Source organism: Pristis pectinata, chromosome 13 (assembly GCF_009764475.1).
Source record: "Pristis pectinata isolate sPriPec2 chromosome 13, sPriPec2.1.pri, whole genome shotgun sequence".
NCBI classification, from domain to species: domain Eukaryota; kingdom Metazoa; phylum Chordata; class Chondrichthyes; order Rhinopristiformes; family Pristidae; genus Pristis; species Pristis pectinata.
In genome coordinates this window covers 25,729,613-25,748,640 of record NC_067417.1, presented here as the reverse complement: position 1 = coordinate 25,748,640, position 19,028 = coordinate 25,729,613, and the positions used below count along the sequence as shown (strand labels likewise).

General features: G+C 37.4%; 1 protein-coding gene across 1 annotated transcript in view; it reads left to right on the top strand.

Moving 5' to 3' along the window:
• tdrd12 (tudor domain containing 12) overlaps positions 1–19,028 on the top strand; it is a 104,981-nt gene that overhangs the window by 52,116 nt on the left and 33,837 nt on the right. Inside the window, exons 16-21 of the mRNA XM_052028702.1 lie at positions 4,668–4,796; positions 8,999–9,116; positions 9,837–9,976; positions 13,918–14,123; positions 15,207–15,309; positions 18,231–18,445. Of these exons, the coding sequence (XP_051884662.1) occupies positions 4,668–4,796; positions 8,999–9,116; positions 9,837–9,976; positions 13,918–14,123; positions 15,207–15,309; positions 18,231–18,445 (911 nt within the window). The remainder of the gene's footprint in view (positions 1–4,667; positions 4,797–8,998; positions 9,117–9,836; positions 9,977–13,917; positions 14,124–15,206; positions 15,310–18,230; positions 18,446–19,028) is intronic.

The window sequence follows — 19,028 nt, the reverse complement described above, 5'->3', positions numbered from 1 at the left end:
GATAGGGCATCTTTAAAAATTTTACCTAACCAGAGAGAGAGAAGGTCAGAAAAGGATTTTAAAAATTCAACTGTATACCCATCAGGACTGGGTGTTTTACCCGAATTCATTGAAGAAATTACTTTCTTTATTTCTTCCTCCGAAATGGGCGCATCTAATATTAAACGTTCATTAAGTGATAATTTCGGAGTCTTCAAATTCCTTAAAGATTCATGCATTGATGTAGAATCCTCAGGAGATTCTGATTGATATAAAGAAGTATAAAATTCTTGAAAAGATTTGTTAATTTGATCATGGTCTACCGTGTAGTTACCATCTCGTTTACGAACTTTAATAATCTGACGTTTAGTTGAAACAGCTTTCAGTTGGTTGGCCGAGAATTTACCAGATTTATCACCATGTATATAAAACTGACTTTTGGTTTTGAGTAATTGATTTTCAATTGGAAATGTTAATAATAAACTGTGTTGTAATTGAAGTTCTGTTCTCTTTTTATAGAGCTCCAAACTAGGAGCATCAGAGTATTTTTTTATCGATTTCTTTAATCTTATCAGCCAATATACGTAATTCATTATTAGTTCATTTTTTCAGTCCAGCAGAGTATGAAATAATTTGACCATGGATATAAGCTTTAAAGGTATCCCATAATATCCCACTGGAAATTTCTTCATTAAAATTAGTTGAGAAGAAAAAGGAAATCTGTTCTTTATTAAAATGGACAAAGTCTAAATCTTGCAATAAAGAAGGATTGAGTTGCCATTGTCTAGCACCAGAGGGTACGTCTACTAATTTAATAGTTTCAATGGTGCATGATCAGAAATGGCAATTGCATCGTACTTAGTCAGTAACAAGTGGAACTAATCATGCATCAAGAAAAAAGTAATCAATCCTAGAGTAATTGTGATAGACATGAGAAAAGAATGAAAACTCTATCATACGGGTGTAGAAATCTCCAAACTTTTAACATTCCGGAATCAACTAAAAAGGAGTTGATAAAGACAGCAGATTTGTTAGGAAGTGCAAGATTCAACACAGGTGTATCTATCGAGGGGTTTAGACAACAATTAAAATCTCCACCCATAATCAATGTAGATTCATTTAAATTAGGAAGAGATGCAAATAAATGTTTAAAAAACTCAGGATGATCCACATTAGGTGCATAAACATTAACCATAACAACTTTTTTGTTATGAAGTAAGCCAGTAATTAATAAAAATCTACCATTCGGGTCTGAAATTGTCTCATGATGAACAAATGAAATTGAGGAGTCTATAAAAATAGAGACTCCTTTCACCTTTGCTTGTGAGTTAGAATGAAACTGTTGACCCCTCCAAAATCTAAAAAAAAAGTGCTGATTATGCTCTTTCCTAATATGAGTCTCCTGCGCAAAAATAATCTGAGCATTCAGTCTATGAAAAACTTTAAAGATCTTCTTACGCTTAATTGGATTATTCAAGCCGTTTGTATTCCATGTAATGAAATTAATCATCTTATCCATTTTAATAGACTAAAAAAAAGCATGTGGTATGTAAAGGGTTAACCTTGTTGCTAAGGAGATTCGTTAACAGGAAGAGGAAAAAAATTCAAAGAGGAGCCGGATATGACGACAGTTCAGACATATTTCTAGTTTATCAGTCCAGAAGAAAAAGACAACCAACCTAAAAACAGTCCCACCCCCACCCAGAAAAGCCCAAAAACTGGCCAATAGGCAGCCAGAATGCTACCCACTATTGTTTAACCCCAACCTTTTGGTGGCAGGTCTCCAAGTTGAAAAGAACACAAGGAACCATCACTAAGCATGAAAGAAAAATTAGCCAAAACAGTTTTTCAAATTGTAAACAGACTTGCAAAAAATAGTCTTATTTTAATTCCAAAGAGAAAAAGGCAATCACTCAGTTAAATTCTTAATTATTACCCAAACAGAACATTAAAAATGTTAAACTAAAATAATAAAGAAAAAAAAATTAAATTAAAACATGGTAAATATCCATGTTTCAGAACCAAGCACGAAAAAATTAACAAAGGGCAGGAAAATGTCTCCGGGCATAAAAAACGTTTAAACCTGTAAGTTAATCATTGCTTAGTAGACCAATTAAGTATAAAATCAAAGAAAAGCACATTTCTTGACCATCTGGAGACAAACAGTTAACCTTGGAGGAAATCTTCGACTTCTTTTATGGAATTAAACCACCGGCGTTATTTGTCGGGAAATGAAATTCTCAGGCGGGCTGGGAACAGTAATGCAGGTTGATAATTCTCTTGATAAAGTCGCGACATAATCAGTTTGTAAGGCAGTCTCTCTTTCATAACTTCTGGGGTGTAATCTTCAACCAGACGAAACTGCTATTCTTTGTATTGGATCATTCCTCGACGACGAGCAATTCGAATCAAATGCTCTTTGGTACTGACATAGTGAAATCTCAATATTACTGGCCGTGGTTTTTGCTCTGCCAGAGGTTTTGGTCTTAACGCTCAGTGGGCACGATCAAGTATAGGGCTTGTAGAAAAAACTTCAGGGCCAAACACATCCTTCAGAAGTTTAGAAAAGAATTCAATGGGATTACCAGATTCAGCATTCTCGGAGAGGCCGATAATCCTCACATTACTTCTCCGACTGCGGCTTTCTTGGTCACCATTAAATCTTTTTCCATTAAGTCCAGCCTGCGATCTCTCTTTGCCAGCTTGATCCAGTTCAGCAATTAATTGCTGTTGTTTAGCACTCTCCTATATGAGTGTGGTCTGTCTTCCATATCTTTTAACAGCGTTTCCAAAGTGGCAAATCTCTGGCCAAGCTTTTCATCCAGTTTAGAGAGAGCTTCCAAAGTGAGTTGAGGGTCTCCGTTACCCTTGCTATCAACTCCAGCCTTAGCTCTGGTATTCATTCCGGCACTTAGAAGTCAAAATCAATCTTGTAAAAGTATTGTAAAAGTCTTAGTAAAGGGTGGTGCACAAGGAGTTAAAAGGTAAGCGGAGCAAAGCCAAGATACGACCTACTCCTTGTAGCACCACCAAAAGACTCTGAAGATACTTAATTATTGGAGACTTTATCCTATACATATCAAATTTGCTTTAATACCTTCAAAGATCAATTCATTAGGATGTATTCCAGACACATTTCTGGATCAATATGTTAAGGAACTAAAGAGGGAATATTTTGGATCTTGTTTTGTGCAGTGAGAAGAGATTGATTGATAATCTTGCTCTCAAGGGGCCTTTGGGGGTGTGACTAAAATACGTCTGAATTTTGCAGTGAGTTTGCAAGTGATGAAGTTCAATGCAAAATCAGGCTATTAAATCTAAACAAAGGTAACTGTGAAAGTATGAGAGGAGAGTTGACTGTGGCTGACTGGGAGAATACACTGAATGACATGATGGTGGACGGGTAATAATGAGCATTTAAAGAAGTCGTGCACAATTTGCAAAAATCCTTTAAGGCAGAAATGCTCAAAAAGAAAAATGGTTTATCAGTGGCTGACTCGAAAAATTAAAGATGGTATTAAATCAAAAGAAGAGGCTTATAATTTTGTCAGAAATATCAGAGAATTGGGACAATTCTAAAACTCGGGGTTGGAGGCCAAAAAGCTTGATAATGAAAGGAAAGATAGAATATGAGTGCGGGCTTGTGAGAAATGCTGTGGGTGGCACAAGGGCACCATGGACGGTACAGTGGCACAGCTATTAGAGCTGCTGCTTCACAGTTCCAGCAACCTGGTGCTGCCTGTGTAGAACTTGCATTCTCCATGAGATCATGTGGGTTTCCTCAGAGTTGTATAGGAACATGCCCTTGAGTCCATGCTACCCATCAAGCACCCTTTTACTGTATTTCTACAGTTTTTTGTTTCTCCCCTCATTCTCCTTAACTCCCCCCAGATTCTACTACTTGCACATTAAGGGCAACTTATAGTGGCCAATTAACCTACCAATTTGCAAGTCTTTGGGACATGGGAGGAAACCAGGTGTCCTGGAGAAATACATGCAATCACAGGGAGAACATGGAAGCTCAACACACACAGCACCAGGTTCAGGATTGAACTGGAAAGTTGGGGTCACGTCTGCAGATTAAACCTTGTTTTTGCAGACTTTTTCCTCTCTTCACTGATATCATAATTTATATTCTGTGTATTGTCTGTAGCTACGTGCCTGTGATGCTGCTGCAAGCAAGTTTTCCATTCTACCTGTGCACATGACAATAAACTTGACTTTAAAATTCTCAACCTTGTTTTCAAATGCTGTATGGTCTTGCCTCCTTTGCAATTACCAACAGCTCCATTAGCTTTCAAGGTATCTGTGCTCCTCCAATTCTGTCCTATTGAGCATTTTGATTTTTTAAAATTAATTTACAGGATGTTTGCATCCCGGGTAATACCAGAATTTGTTGCCCATCCCTTCTTTCCATAGCATTTCTCTAGCATGCACTTGCTTGCTCTGTCTTGCTCTCTATTTTTTTCTGTGAAGCTAATCATCTATATTTTCATTTGATCATGCTCCTATAAAGCCCATTGAGATTTTTTAATAAATATTAAGGGTGTTTTGTATGTGGAAGTATTTGTGCCCTATAATGCTTGCACTTGGGAGAAGGAATGAGAAGGCATTTTTATGTTTTTAGTAATTCAAAACAATATTTTTGAGAATCTTACTTGTATATGTTGATGACCTTTCTTCAATAGATAGTGCAGCTATGTCTGGACCATGAAAAGACATCACTGTTGTTGACCATGTTGGACTTCACCTCTGAGATTTTACAAAAGACTCTGATTTTTGCTAATTGTGCTGAGGAAGTTGATCATGTGTTTAAAGTAGGTAATCATGGTTTCAATACACTTGAACAGTCCACAAGAATACAATAATCTAAACTATATGTAATTGCTGTGGCAAAAATAATGCACATCTCTCTGCAAAGACTTGTAGCTGTTTTGCAAATATTCTTTTAATGCTTACTTACTAAATTGGAGGAAAAAAAATCCTAAATTGGAGGAAAAAAAATCTTTGTCCCTGAAATATTAATTTTAAAAGGAATTCTGCATTTTGTATTAATTCCACATTGTAGCAACTAAGATGAGTGCTAGAATATGCTTGTGATTTATCTCGGGGGTTAAGAACTTGCTATGTGCCACATAATGTCAAGTTAACTGTGTGCGTTTTCCTTTTGAAAGGAAGAGAAAAATATAAAATGCAGAAGGTTTGGAGTACAAGTGATCTAAGGCAGGCTAGCAAATTGTATGCAAAGTTGTCTCACAAATAGGAGGCAGGGGTGGTGATGGAGCGTTGCTTTCCTGATTGGAAATCTAGGACCAGAGCAGTACCGCAAGGATCGGTACTTGGACCCTTGATGTTTGTGACATACATTAATGATTTGGATGTGAATGTAGGAGGTATGATTAGTCAGTCTTCAGGTGACATATATGTTTGTGGTGTTCTGGGTAATGAGGAAGATTGTCTTAACCTATAGAATGAAATTGATCAGCTGAAAAGTTGGGCAGAAAAATAGCAGATAGAATTTAATCCTGACAAGTGTGAAGGGATTCATTTTGGAAGGTCAAATAAGAGTAGGAGATGCATAGTAAATGTTAGGGCTGTAAGGAGTGTGAATGAACAGAGGTAAGTTGAGGTTAAGTCCATAGATCCCTATAGGTGGTGGTACGCATAGGTAGGCTGATGAAGATAGCACATGGGATGCTTGCCTTCATCAGTTGTGGCAAAGAATATAAGAGCGGGGATGTCACATTTCAACTTTATGAAGTATTGGTTCAGTGACACCTGGAGCATTGTGTGTTATTCTGTTTGCCGTACTATAGGAAGGATGGGAATGTGCTAGAGAGAATGCAGAGGAGGTTCAGCAGGATGTTGCCTGGATTGGAGCATTTCATTTATAAGGAATGACTGAATGAGCAGGGCTCATTTTCTCTGGAGCAGAGGAGGCTGAAGGGTGATCTGATGAAGATGTACAAAATTGTGAGGGGGGTTGGTATCCAGGGTAATGGTGCCTGAAGCAAGAGAGCATTTCTAGAGGTTGAGAGGTAGGAAATTTTAGAAGGGGTTTGAGAGGGAAATTTTTTCAAACAGTGCATGGTCAGAATCTCAAACGCACTACCTGATGAGGTAGTGGAGGCAGGTGCTCTCACAACATTTAAGAAACATCTAGACAAGCACTTGAATCACCACAGCATAGAAGGCTACAGATCAAATGAGTATAAATGTGACTAATATAGATAAGTCCAATAGTTGGTATGGATGTGGTGGACTGAAGGGCCTGTTCCTGTGCTGTACAATTCTATGACTAATATTTATAGGGACATGTAGAGTTATCTAATGTCAGCAGCAAGTGGGGAAGAATGATAATGTAAGTCATCTTTTCTAAATTATCTTTTTCCGTCTTTTGCTCTTCTTGCCAATTAACGCCTGATAAACCACACTAGACAATTACTTTGCCTAATAACTGCACCTCTTTATTAATCGTGATTAGTTCAAACTCAAAGATTCACTGTGTAGTTCAAACAACCTTTTTAGTTATTTAACTCTTTTAGTTACACAACTCTTGGGTTTAATTTCGCAACTTCCAAAACCTATTACTTGTATCTGGATATTATCCACTCAGATAAACCTGGCTGGGGTTCAATCTGATGAGTTCTTCTGAGTCCCAGATCCAGAGTCGTCTTCTGTACCGATCGGTCTTCCTGAATCATTGCTGTCGATTCTGCTGTGAGATACTTTTTTTTATCCATTTCCTTGTATGCCTTGTTATACATTGCTTTGACTCTCTCTATTGACAGCATTCCATAAACACTTTAGACACTTGCTCTGCAAAATACTTTAGACACTTGGTCCGCATTTACCAGGGTGTCTATCTCTGCTTTCACAATTTACCAAACTGTCCCTGGTACATGGTTCCCCAAGATATCTGTTTGTATCAGAACATCCTTATCTGCTTTCTCTGTGCTCAGTGGTAAAGGAATGTTCAACACAGCTGTAAAGCCATCTCAGCTGAAAAAAAACTGTCTCTGCTATGCTCCCTTGCTGACACCAACCAGGTGTCTAAATGTCAGCGTTACCCCACTTCGTACTGTCCCACTTCATGTCGACCAGGCCTCTTTGTTTCTGATTCGTATTGTTTATTTAACTTTTTTTTTCTCTCTCAACTGTGAACACTCTCCTGCTGTATACAGAGGTTAGCTGTTTTAATTTCCTTCAACTGGCAAAGTGCTGTTGTAGTCACTTTCTTACACTTACGTCAGCGCCAGTCCATCAATCCCGATATCTTGGTTGGGGGGGGGGGTTGCTAGGGATGTTAAGAAATGCATAGATATTAAGAAAATTCTTGGATCAAGAATAGGCCATCTGAGCCCTTGAGATTACCTCTCCGTTCAGTATGGTCTTAACGTATTCTCATTTTCTGTACTTTCATTCCATGCACATACACACAAGCACACAACCTGATTCCCTTGGTGTGCAAAAAAAAATACTGATCTTGGATTTGAATATGTGCAGTGAATGAACATTCAAAGATTTACACTCCTTGTCTTTTAAAAAGAAATATATATATCCAAGTGTTAACCCTCATCCTGAGATTCTTCCCCCAGTTCTAGATTCTACAGCTAAAGAAACAACTTCTAATCATCTATCCTAATAACCCCTCAGGATCTTTTATGTCTTGCTAAGATTACTCGTCATTTTTCTGAACTCTAGTTTCTAGGTCTTGAGAGCTAAGACAGATTCAGTGTGCCAGATGTATGACTTCTGTGCAGTAAAGTCTGATTTGTGCCTAATCACTTTATCTTTTTTCGTGCATTTTGTTTAAGCTAACTATAACTTAGTCATAGAACGTGTACAGCACAAACATGGCCCCTGCAGCTTACCACGTTCATGCCGATTTTTTTTGTTCTTTTGCCCAACTTCACTAATCCCATTTAAAGAAATAGAAAAATTACTAAAAATTGTTTAAATTAAATTGGTTTATTATTGTCACATGTACTAAGGTAGAGTGAAAAACTTTGTTTTGCATACCATCCATACAGATCATTTCATTACAACAGTGCATTGAGGTAGTACAAGCAAACACAATAACAGAATGCAGAATAAAGTGTTACAATTACAGAAAAAGTGCAGGTAGACAATAAGGTGCAAGGCTATAACAAGCTAGATTGTGAAGTCAAGAGTCCATCTTATCATATTAGGGGACCGTTCAGTAGTCTGATAACAGCGGGATAGAAGCTGTCCTTAAGCCTGGTGGTACGTGGTTTCAGGCTTTTGTATCTTCTGCCCGATGGGAAAGGGGTAAGAGAGAATGTCTGGGGTGAGTGGAGTCTGATTATCTTGGCTGCTTTACCGAGGCAGCGAGAAGTGTAGGCAGAGTCCACAGAGGGGAGTCTGGTTTCTGTGATGTGCTGAGCTGTGTCTACAACTCTCTGCAGTTTCTTGTGGTCTCGGGCAGAACAGGTGCCGTACCAAGTCATGGTGCATCCAGATAGGATACTTCCTATGGTGCATCGATTAATAAAAAAAAAATTGGCGAGGGTCAAAAATCTTTAGCCAAATTTCTTTAACCTCCCAAGGAAGTAGAGAAGGAGAATCTGCATGAATATATGGAAGACAGAAAACCACAAAAGGCCACAGAGGTTACCAGTAAGGTGGAATGAGCATTAACTAATTAGACCAAATGGCCTTTTACTGTAACACATTCATGGCAATTCTGGTTTTTTTCCTTTCAATTGCCTTCTATTTTCAATTTTGCCAAATTTGAATTTCTTTGATTTTTCAAAACAAAATATTTTAATGAATTTCTGAACGTCCTGAGAGACATTTTTGCAGAGATAAATATGATACAAAGTAAATCGTCTTATTTGACCTCCTAGCTGAAGGCATTTGAAATTCATGAAGAATCACTGCTGAATTGCTATGTCTGAGATATTTGCACTTGAGTGAATTTCTGGATCACTGCATAATTTAAATATTCTTGGGCTTAAAAATATATTCTTTACTTGAGTTCATAACTTTCTTCTAGGCTTTGGACAGCAATTCAAATTTCTGCATCAAAGCCCATGAAGGGATGAACTTGCACTTAAACCAAGTATTGGAACAGTGGAATAATAAATTCAGCCCTGGCACACATGTATTATTAGGTATGTATTTTAGCAAATTTTCAAAATGTGCACAAAATATACTCAATTTAAATACAGATCCTCCCCAGGTTACAACTGGGTTCCATTCCTGTGAACTGTTCGTGATCTGGACAGTTCACCAGTCAGAAAGGCAGCTACAAGCCAAGGCCATCAAATCCATCCTGCGGATCTCCAAAATGCTCATTCATGTGTACGAGCTGTTACATAGGTTGGGCATTTTTACAGAAGAAAGTGGGGCAACCTGGGGAGGACTTGTATAAATATTGATGGAAAAGTTTCTGTTTTACATGTTGCAGGAAAAATTTATTCTATCTGTACTAATTTCCAGAAAACTTGACCATAAATGAGAATGGTCATCCCAGATTAGTCATTACTATGTCCAATAAGTTTAAAAAGATTAATACTTTCTCTCGAACAGAAATGTTTGAATTAACGCTTTTATTTCAGTATTCTATCCAGTTTTCCATCGAAGTGCAATGAAACCTGAACATTAAAAAGATGGTACTTTTTGTTATTTGTTACCTTGGAAGTGTAAAATACATAATCATAAAATGAAAATGTTTATCATCATCACTGTGCCACAATATTAACCATCCAGAATATTCGGAGATCATATTTGTATTCAGGCAGAAATCTGTGTATAATAATATACAATGCATTTTTCAGTATACTCATAAATCTTGAATATAATTTTGTTTTAAACACTTATTTTCCTGACAGTTACAATGGATGAGTGCCTCCCAGGCCTGGGGATTACAGATGCTACCTGTGTAATCCATTATGGTTTTCCTCCTTCTCACGAAATATTTGGAGCTCGCCTGTGTTGCATGGTTGACAATTTTAAGAATCTGATTGTAGAGGTATCGTGAATTTTAACGAAAAATACAATTAATTGTTTGCAGATTTTATTACTACTTAGCTCTTAGCATGATGCAATTCAATTCCAGATGTACATATGGGATGCTTTTTACTTTGAGTATTAGTTGTAGTTGACTCTTAAACCTTCAATGTATTTCAGCTAGAAAAATGTTCTACAATGGCATAGCAGTTAATCATGAAAGTAGATTTAAACTTCAGATTTTCTGGTACCACAAAGTTTTGATATTGTAAAGAGCTAAACATTACTGCTTGCATTGTACAATCTGCCAATCTTAAAATTTTAGATTGCTGCTTTACTTGTTGAATCACTATCAAATTCCATACTGGTTCCTATTCAAATTATGTTAGTAGTAATTTGATATCTCTGCTACCTTGCAGCAATTGTGCAAACATTCAAAAATTACCTTGCATTGGACAATTCTTATTCATAATTGATTTTTCCCAAATGTATACTTATTAGAATCAAAAATGTGCTTGTGGTTTCAGAAGAATCAAAATTCTTCCCGATTCTCTACAAAGACAGCCGGCTGTATGGAGACCATAAATACGAAAGAAGCAGATTTTGTAATCTCCCAATACCTCACACCAGCCAGTACCAACAGCAGTATCTGCAACTTGTCTGTTCTGCTTCAATCTTCTTCCTCAGCTAAATGATGGGTTGTTTTTAAAAAAAAACTTTGCTGTGTCACTGCTCAGATTATATCTACTCCACAGTGCTGAAAGTTAATTTATGGAAAAGAAAGTGTTCTATTTCTTTGTCAAATTATTTTTCCTTGAAGAGTATAATGAAGAAAATTGCCTACTAGCTTTCTGCTCCTCTTAGAATTATTATGTGGGGAGATTAATTCAAATGAACTGCCTTTTTTTTATTCCAAAATATAATCTTGCAAATTATCCACTTTGCTGGTTATCCACGTAGACATTTGTAAAGGTGAGTGAGAGTCGTCATTTCATTCCACAGGCTGTTATTGTCAGTAATCTCATGATCAACCTTGGAGGCCAAGATGACTTGCATTCAGTTTTGTTTAGATTCATACATGGAATGTGGATCCACTGACAAAGCCAGGATTTAATCTCGTCCCTAATTCCCTTGAGAAATTGGTGATGTGCCACCTTTTTGAGGTGTTTGTGATTTAGTGCAACTCACACAGTGCTTTTAGGTAGTAGTTTCAAGATTAAGACCTGATGATTTTTTTTTCATTTCTGGGGCTCTGGGCATTGTTGGCAAGGCAAATATTTATTGCCAATCCTTAATTGCCCTTGAGAAGGTGGTGATGACCTACCACTTTGAACCACTGAAGTCCTTCTGATGAAGATGTTCCCACAGTGCTGTTGGGTAGGGAGTTCAAGGATTTGGACCCACTAATAATGAAACACCGGTGATATACTTCCAAGCTAAGATGGTGTGCTACTTGGTAGGGAACCTGCAGGTAATAGTATTCCCATGCACTGGCTGCCCTTGTCCTCTTTTGTGGTCGAGGTTGCAGATTTAAGAGGTGCTGTTAGAGTTGCCTAGGCAGTGAACTGCAAAGATTTTGTAGATGATGCATGCTGCACCCACTTTGCATCAATGGTATGAATGCTTAGGGTGGTTGATCAAGTGGACTGCTTGTCCAGGATGATGCAAACTTTTGAGAACTGTTCTGCTGCACTTATTCAGGCACCTGGAGAGTGTTTCATCACACTTCTGAACTGTGCCTTTTAGATGGTGGAAAAGATTTGGAGTATCAGGGGGGGAGCGGTGGGCAAGCCACTCGCCACAGGATCCCTAGATCTGACATTCTCTCATAGTCATGGTATTTATGTGACTGGTCCAGTTTCTAGTCGATAGTAACCCTTGGATGTTGATGGTGAAGGACTCAGTGATGATATTGCAACTGAGTGTGAAGGGTAGGTGGTTAGACTCTTTTTTCCTGTTTGGAGATGGTCATTGCCTGGCACTTTTTTAAGGTGTGACTTTTACCTGCCTCTTACCAGACCGTACCCAGATATCATCTAGGTATTGCTGCATACATGCCTAGACTATTTTATTCGCAGCGGAGTTGTGAATGAAACTGAAAACTCTCTGCAGTCTTGATAAACGTTCCACTTCTAACTTCGTGATGGAAGGAAGGTCACTGATGAAACAGCTGAAGATGATTGGGTCGAGAGCAGTACCCTGAAGATCTCCTTCAATGATGTCCTGATGCTGGGATGATTGTTCTCCAATAAATATAATGGTCTTCCTTTCTGCAAGGCATGACTCCCACTGTTTGAATCTTTTCCATGAGAAAATATGATGCCCATTTCAATTAGTTTTATTTGGGTGCTTTGGTGCCAAACTCAGTCAAATGCAGCTTTAATGTCAAGGGTGGGCAGACTCTCCTCACCTCTGGAATTCAGCTCTTTGGTCTATGTTTGGAACAAAGCTAGAATAAGGTCTGGAATGGAGTGGTCCAGACAAAACTCGATCAGTAGGTTATTGATGAGTGAGTGCCACCAGATAGCACTGCTGATGACCCCCCTCCATCACTTTGAGGTGCGTGCAGACAGTAGACAAATTTGGTGGTAATTAGTTTGTTTGGATTTTTTGTGATCAGGGCATATCTATGCAATTTTTCAGTTAAATATCAGTGTTGTGACTAAATGGAACAACTTGCAGAGAAATGCAGCCATTTCTAAAGCTAAAGTCTACAAGTGGGATGTTTCTTGATATCGCGTGGAGTGAATCAAATTGAATAAGGACTGGCTTAGTAATGGTGGGAATCTAAGGAGGAGGCCCAGCTGAATCATTATTCGGCATTTCTGGCTTAACATGATTGCGAATGCTTCACCCTTGTCATTAGCATTCACATGCTGCGCCCTGCCAGCATTGAGGATGGGGATACTTTTGAGTCCCATCCTCTTCCTCCCTTAAGCTGTTTAATCGTCCATCACCATTAAAAGTCAAATGTAGTAGGATTGGAGAGCTACAGTCTGATTCATTTGCTTATGATATCACATAGCTCTGTTTTAGCCTATTTAGCATGCAGGTAGTCCTGTGCTGCACCAACACCAGGCTAGCATTTCATCATTTTTAGTTATGAAGGCACCAAGATTGTATGACTGATGTCCCAGATTGGGGGTTAAGGGTTACGAGGTGAAGGTGGTTGAGAAAAAAAAGTCATGATTGAATGGCTGAGCAGACTCGATGGGCCAATTGGTCTAATTCTGCTCCTATTCCTTATGCTCTTTTTCATTGTTTGCTTAACTAAGGTTAATCCCTTAGTGGTAAAATGGGGACAGTACCCAAGCCACCAGATTACAAATTGTGATGATCTATCATTTTGATAAAGACCACAGCACATCATCAATTTTGAATTTTTGCATCATTTATTAATTTATCTATTTTAGCACACTAGTCACAAAGCAAAGTAGAAATTATCTTCAATTCTTTACTTTCATCAGAATGCTGCAGTGATCATTCTTCCAATACTGCCATGGATTGATGCATTTACAACTGATTTTAATCCCTAATATTGACTTTCTTACCTGTCAGGGCCCAGACTCGCTATTCATTTCTGATTATTTAATTAATTTGAATTTGTATTTAAACCAATTATTTTTACTGCACTTAATTCCCATACTTTAACATCATAATTGCTACTCTGAAATTGCCTTGAAAGGTCCAGAGGATGTTGCAATGGAAGCAATTTTTACCAAGGTTAATTGTTTTTGATAGTTAAATTAACTATGGTTTTTAGATTATTTTTTGTAAAAAGGAAATGGTTGTGGGGGAACCGAGAAGGATTGATGTGAGTTTTATAAACTAATTTCAGATTCTTTTGGGGGGAAAAAGTCAATAACTTTTGTCTCGTGCATTTTTATTTAGTGATGTCTGACAGGCTAAAGATATGTTTAGACTCTTCTAATTGTGGTATAAAAATGTTCTCTTTAACGCTAGGAATCAACTCCTCTTCAAAGTCGATCGATCACAATAATGACTGACAAAAATGCACCTCAAATGGTCTCCTTTCTGCACTACCTGGAAAGAACAGAAGCTAAAATTCCTACTGAATTGTATAAATTCATTTCTGACTTGAATGACAAAGATGACAATTGCTGTGACAAATCTTTATGTAAATACCTTAAAACATATGGAATCTGCAGGTAAGAAATTTATTTAGCAATATTTTCCTTTTGTCAATGGAAAAAGGTCGTGGGAAATGTCTTGGGAGCTACAGTAATGAGGCTCAACCATCGTTCTTTGAAGAGAGATTTCTAGATGATCCTTCTGGAAAAGATGAATAAGTGAATTGGTTAATGTCAGATGGTTTCTGACAGTTATATGGCTTTAAATATGTCCCAATTTTAATTCAACAGTAATAAACTATCAGATGGATGAGCTAATATATAACATGCTCATTTTCAAAATCAGATTTATACAGAAAAAATGATTTCATTAATGTGTTGTTCCAATGTTCAGCACTGTGGGTCTGTTCTTAAAAGAATGATATTTTAGTACAGGATGGAAGATGAATTAACATGCCTTGAAATAATATCCCTGAAATAAATGAGCTAATAAAATTGGTATTTGTTTTTGTGAAGTGCATATCAGCTTGGTATTCTTAAACCACTTGTTGAAAATGCTGTGATGTTTGCTTCAGTGTTGCTATGGAATTTTACAATAGACTTTTAGCCTCTGTTTTAAAATAAAATCAATAATTTTTGTCTCGTGCATTTTTATTTATAGTGATGTCTAGCAGGCTAAAGGTATGTTTAGAGCCTTCAACTTAAATTAGACTCTTCTAATTGTGATATAAAAATGTTCTCTTTAACACGAGGAATCAAGTCTTCAAAGTCGGTCAATCGTAATAATGACTGACAAAAATCCTACTGAATTGTATAAATTAATTTTTGACTTGAATGGCAAACATGACAATTGCTGTAAACAACTTGATCTTCATACCACAAAGGAATTTAAGAATTTCATTCTATGTAGTATCTTTAAATTTAGTCCTAAATGGATTGATAAACAATTCAAAGTATTTGTATCCAAGTTACTGTAAGCACTTCTTTAATCCATCTTCAAAGGATTTCCTATCACGCTCATACATCAATGAGATGTGTAAAAGAATTCTTATGACTAGCTATTTGATATTACATTCATACTTGATTATCTCTTTCAGATAGATAAGATTCTGGACATCAATTAAATTAAGTTTTAATTTAATGCATTGATGTCCATTTCAGGGATATTAAAACTTGCGCAAGTCGTCATAAAATTTGCCCAAATATGGACAAACCACGGTGTTTTTCAGGTGAAAAGAGTTTGCCTTCTAGAGGATATGTTGAGGTAAATTTACTTGCGATTTATTTCTCTGCCTTAGCTTCTGGACAGGATTTTAACTGAATGCAGCAACAGAAAACTTTTTCTCCTTCAGAAATTAGGAATATGAGGATTAGTTCCACAATATAATTGTATTTAGTAATCACAGTAATGTTACAGGTATGACTAACTTGTACAACAGCTTAACTTAATCCAGTTGGAAGCTAATATTTAGTAACTCGTATACATGTAACCTAACTGGGATGTTGATTTAATGAGATTTTTATGTGTAGACTACATTTCAATGTCTCAACATAGTGGATTTCTTCTGATCAATATGGCTCTTCCCATCTCCAAAGTTCCAAATCCAGGTTTTTCTTAATGAGAACTACCAAACCTACAATCAACCTCTGCAGTATCTTTTATATCCATTAAAGCTTGAATAAAGGCACACACTGCCTCGGTCTCTACGTAGAATTAAGATCCCGTCCCATTGATTCATTACTTCAGAACACTATAAACGTTCATTTAATGCATATTCTGCTTCTAATGGGAGGGGAGAAGAAATATTTACCAGCCTTTGGAATGCAACTTTATAGGTAATTAGAAGTATGTACTCTTTTTGATTTGGTAATGTGTTTTTACTGCTTTATTGCGTGCTTTTTGGGAGAAAAGAAACTTGAAGATACTTGGAAAGATTATCCATTTGTTCTGAATCAGGCTTTCTTCAAATTTCTTTGCACAACTGGCCTAGCATTAGTAGGTAGACAAGTTTCATACAATTTGCCATTGATGCCCAAAGATCTGCAAAACGTTTAATAAGGTTGTTTAAAAGCAACATAGTACACGTGAACTTTGAAGCCATTATCAAATGAGTTGAGATCAGAAGGCTGGAGTACGTTAGATTTGGAGATGGGTGAAGCTCTTGAGGGATTTGGTAGAAAGCTTAAGTATTTTTGAGTTACAGTCACCATTGTAATTTAGGAAAATGTGTCAGTAAATTTGCCAGAAAACCATTATGCAATTTAAAAACAAGATTATCTACTTTTTAGGTTCAGAACCTCGAGCTTCACCCATCTCTAAATCTAACCAGACCTCTAATCTCAACTCATTTGATACTGGCTTTTTCTGCTATTCCAATTTCATTTGCTTCTTTACAGGCGACAGATGTTTAGACCCTAAATTTTGCAATACTCTGAAAGTTTCTGGTACCGGGCCCTATTATTATGTGACTTCAGGTCTTGTGCGTTTTAACAATGCCTTGTTCCATCTAGCTAGTTTAAAATGAACATTGAACTTTCCAGTTTCATGTAAACCTTACGGTCTGTGTTTATTTTATCCCCTCTGCCCTCTCTCTGTTTCAGATCTACCTCTGGTCCTACAATTTTTGTCCCCTTTCCCACATCGCTGCCCCCCTCCCTTATGCCCACTTTAATCCACCAATTACCCTTGCATTTTACCCACCCCTCCCCCATCTGGTTCCATCTGCTCTTCATCTCTCCCCTAATAATTCTCATAACCACCTTCCTTACTTACCAGATTCTAGCACTGGTACCCTTTTGTGTTCCCACTTATCACCCTCCTACCTGCCTGCCACCCCCTTTAACTGGGTCCACCTGCCTGTCTTCCTTCACCCTTCCTCTGTCCCCTGTCATCACTCCTCCTCTTTATACTGGCTATCTTCCCTCCACAGATGCTGTTTGACCCACTGAGTTCCTCCAGCAGATTTTGTTACTCCTAAAATAATGTTTTGGGAGTTTCAAAATGTAGACTCAGTGACAAAGAAAGAGTTATGTTATATTAAGATGTGAGCATGGGATGCCTGCATGCAGTGGAGCTCCCTTGCACCTTGTTGACTTTGATCTTGGTGGTAGATGTGGATTTGGAAGATGTTGTCAAAGTAACCTGGGCAAGTGACTCCATTGCATTTTCTTGATGGTTCACACTGCAGTCATGGTATGGTGATGGGGCTAGTGGAATATATTATGCTTGTGAATATCAAGCCAGTATGGTTGGCTGCTTTGTTCTGAATGGTGTTGAGTTTCTTCAGTGTTATTGAGTTGGAACTCATCCAGAACAGAGATTATACTATCATGTTTCTGACATCTGCCTTTACTGATGATGGAAACACTTTGGGCTGTTAGGAGGTGAATCACAGTAGCATAGTGGTTAGCATAATGCTTTACAGTGCCAGCAACCCGGGTTCAAATCCGGCCACTGTCTGTAAGGAGTTTGTATGTTCTCCCCGTGTCTGTGTGGGTTCCCTCCCACATTCCAAAGACATACAGGTTAGGAAGTTATGGGTATGCTATGTTGGTGCCGGAAGCGTGGCAACACTTGCAGGCTGCCCCCCAAAATCACTACAAAAAAGATGTATTTCACTGTGTGTTTTGATATACATGTGACTAATAAAGATCTTATCTTACTTGGCACAGGATACCTGCCTTTGACCTGCTCTGGTGGCATGGTATTAATGTCACTGGTTCAGTTAAATTTATGATCATTAGTGACTAACCCCCTAACCCTCCAGAATATTGATTGAGGGGACAAGAGGTTCAAAAACTAAACTGGGATATATCTAGTGTGGATTTTTCAGAAACAATGTACCATACTGCAAGTCATTACCCCATCCCATGCAGGGGGAAATTATGCCTTAATGAGACTGCAGCATGAAATGCCCAGTTGTTCTCTAGTGGATAAATTGTTGCTGGCTAGAAAATCACAAATAGAAGAAATCTGATAGGAGATAGATCCCTAAATTATCTTTCCCAAATTTCTACCCTATCACCCTCTTGCATTGAACCTGTGCCTACAAACTTGACTCAACTGATATGTTAAAGTAGACTTTGCAATATTTTGTGGGCATTGTAATGAGGAAGATTTTATAATTGTGCAGGGTACTTGGTAATAAAATAACTTACTCATATGTGGATTTGAAATTTCTCTAGATAATTCCAACATATGTCAATAATGCTTCCAATTATTATGGTCGAATAATCCATCACAGAAATAAATGGCAGGATTCTCCTACTTCCATGGAAGATGACTACCTGAGACTTCTGAAAGATATGGCTGAATACTACATGGAAGAGAATCACAGGAAACCAGTAGAGCAATTAAAAGTGTTTGCCCTGTATGCACTCGAGGAAAAAATATATTGCAGGTAAAGAAGGAATTTTTGTGAATTTTTTTTGTTGCAAGAAGGATGAAAAAATTGAGAGCTTTATGACACAAAATGTTTTAGGAATATGTTGCACTTTTAGGATCCATTGGGGGACAAGTATAGAAATTATGGCAACTGAACATAATACTTTACTGTAATTTGAAAATTAAGATTGAAATATATCTGTTAAACAACTCTGCATATTCAGCTTGTATAGCTGCATAATTTATTATTTGAACTTAAAAATTGGGACCAAATATCTAGTTCTGGATCAACTGCAGACATAACTTAAGGAATGGTTATGTTACAAACAATTTCTTTCACTAATGGAATTCCTTTATTGTGCAGAGCCATGAAGTTATGTATTTATTGTCTGCAATTGGTCATTTGATGTATTTTGTTCTTGCCCCTGAAGCTAAGACAATCAAGTTATTCATTATATGACTATTGAAGTGTAGAGAATAACTATAGAACTAGGTGTGAACTGGACAAAGCTAATAATAGGAAATAATGCACACTGTGAGGTCAAAAAAGTGCATGTGTTGAAAGTTCAACAATATGTAAATTCCTGGTGTGAAATGAT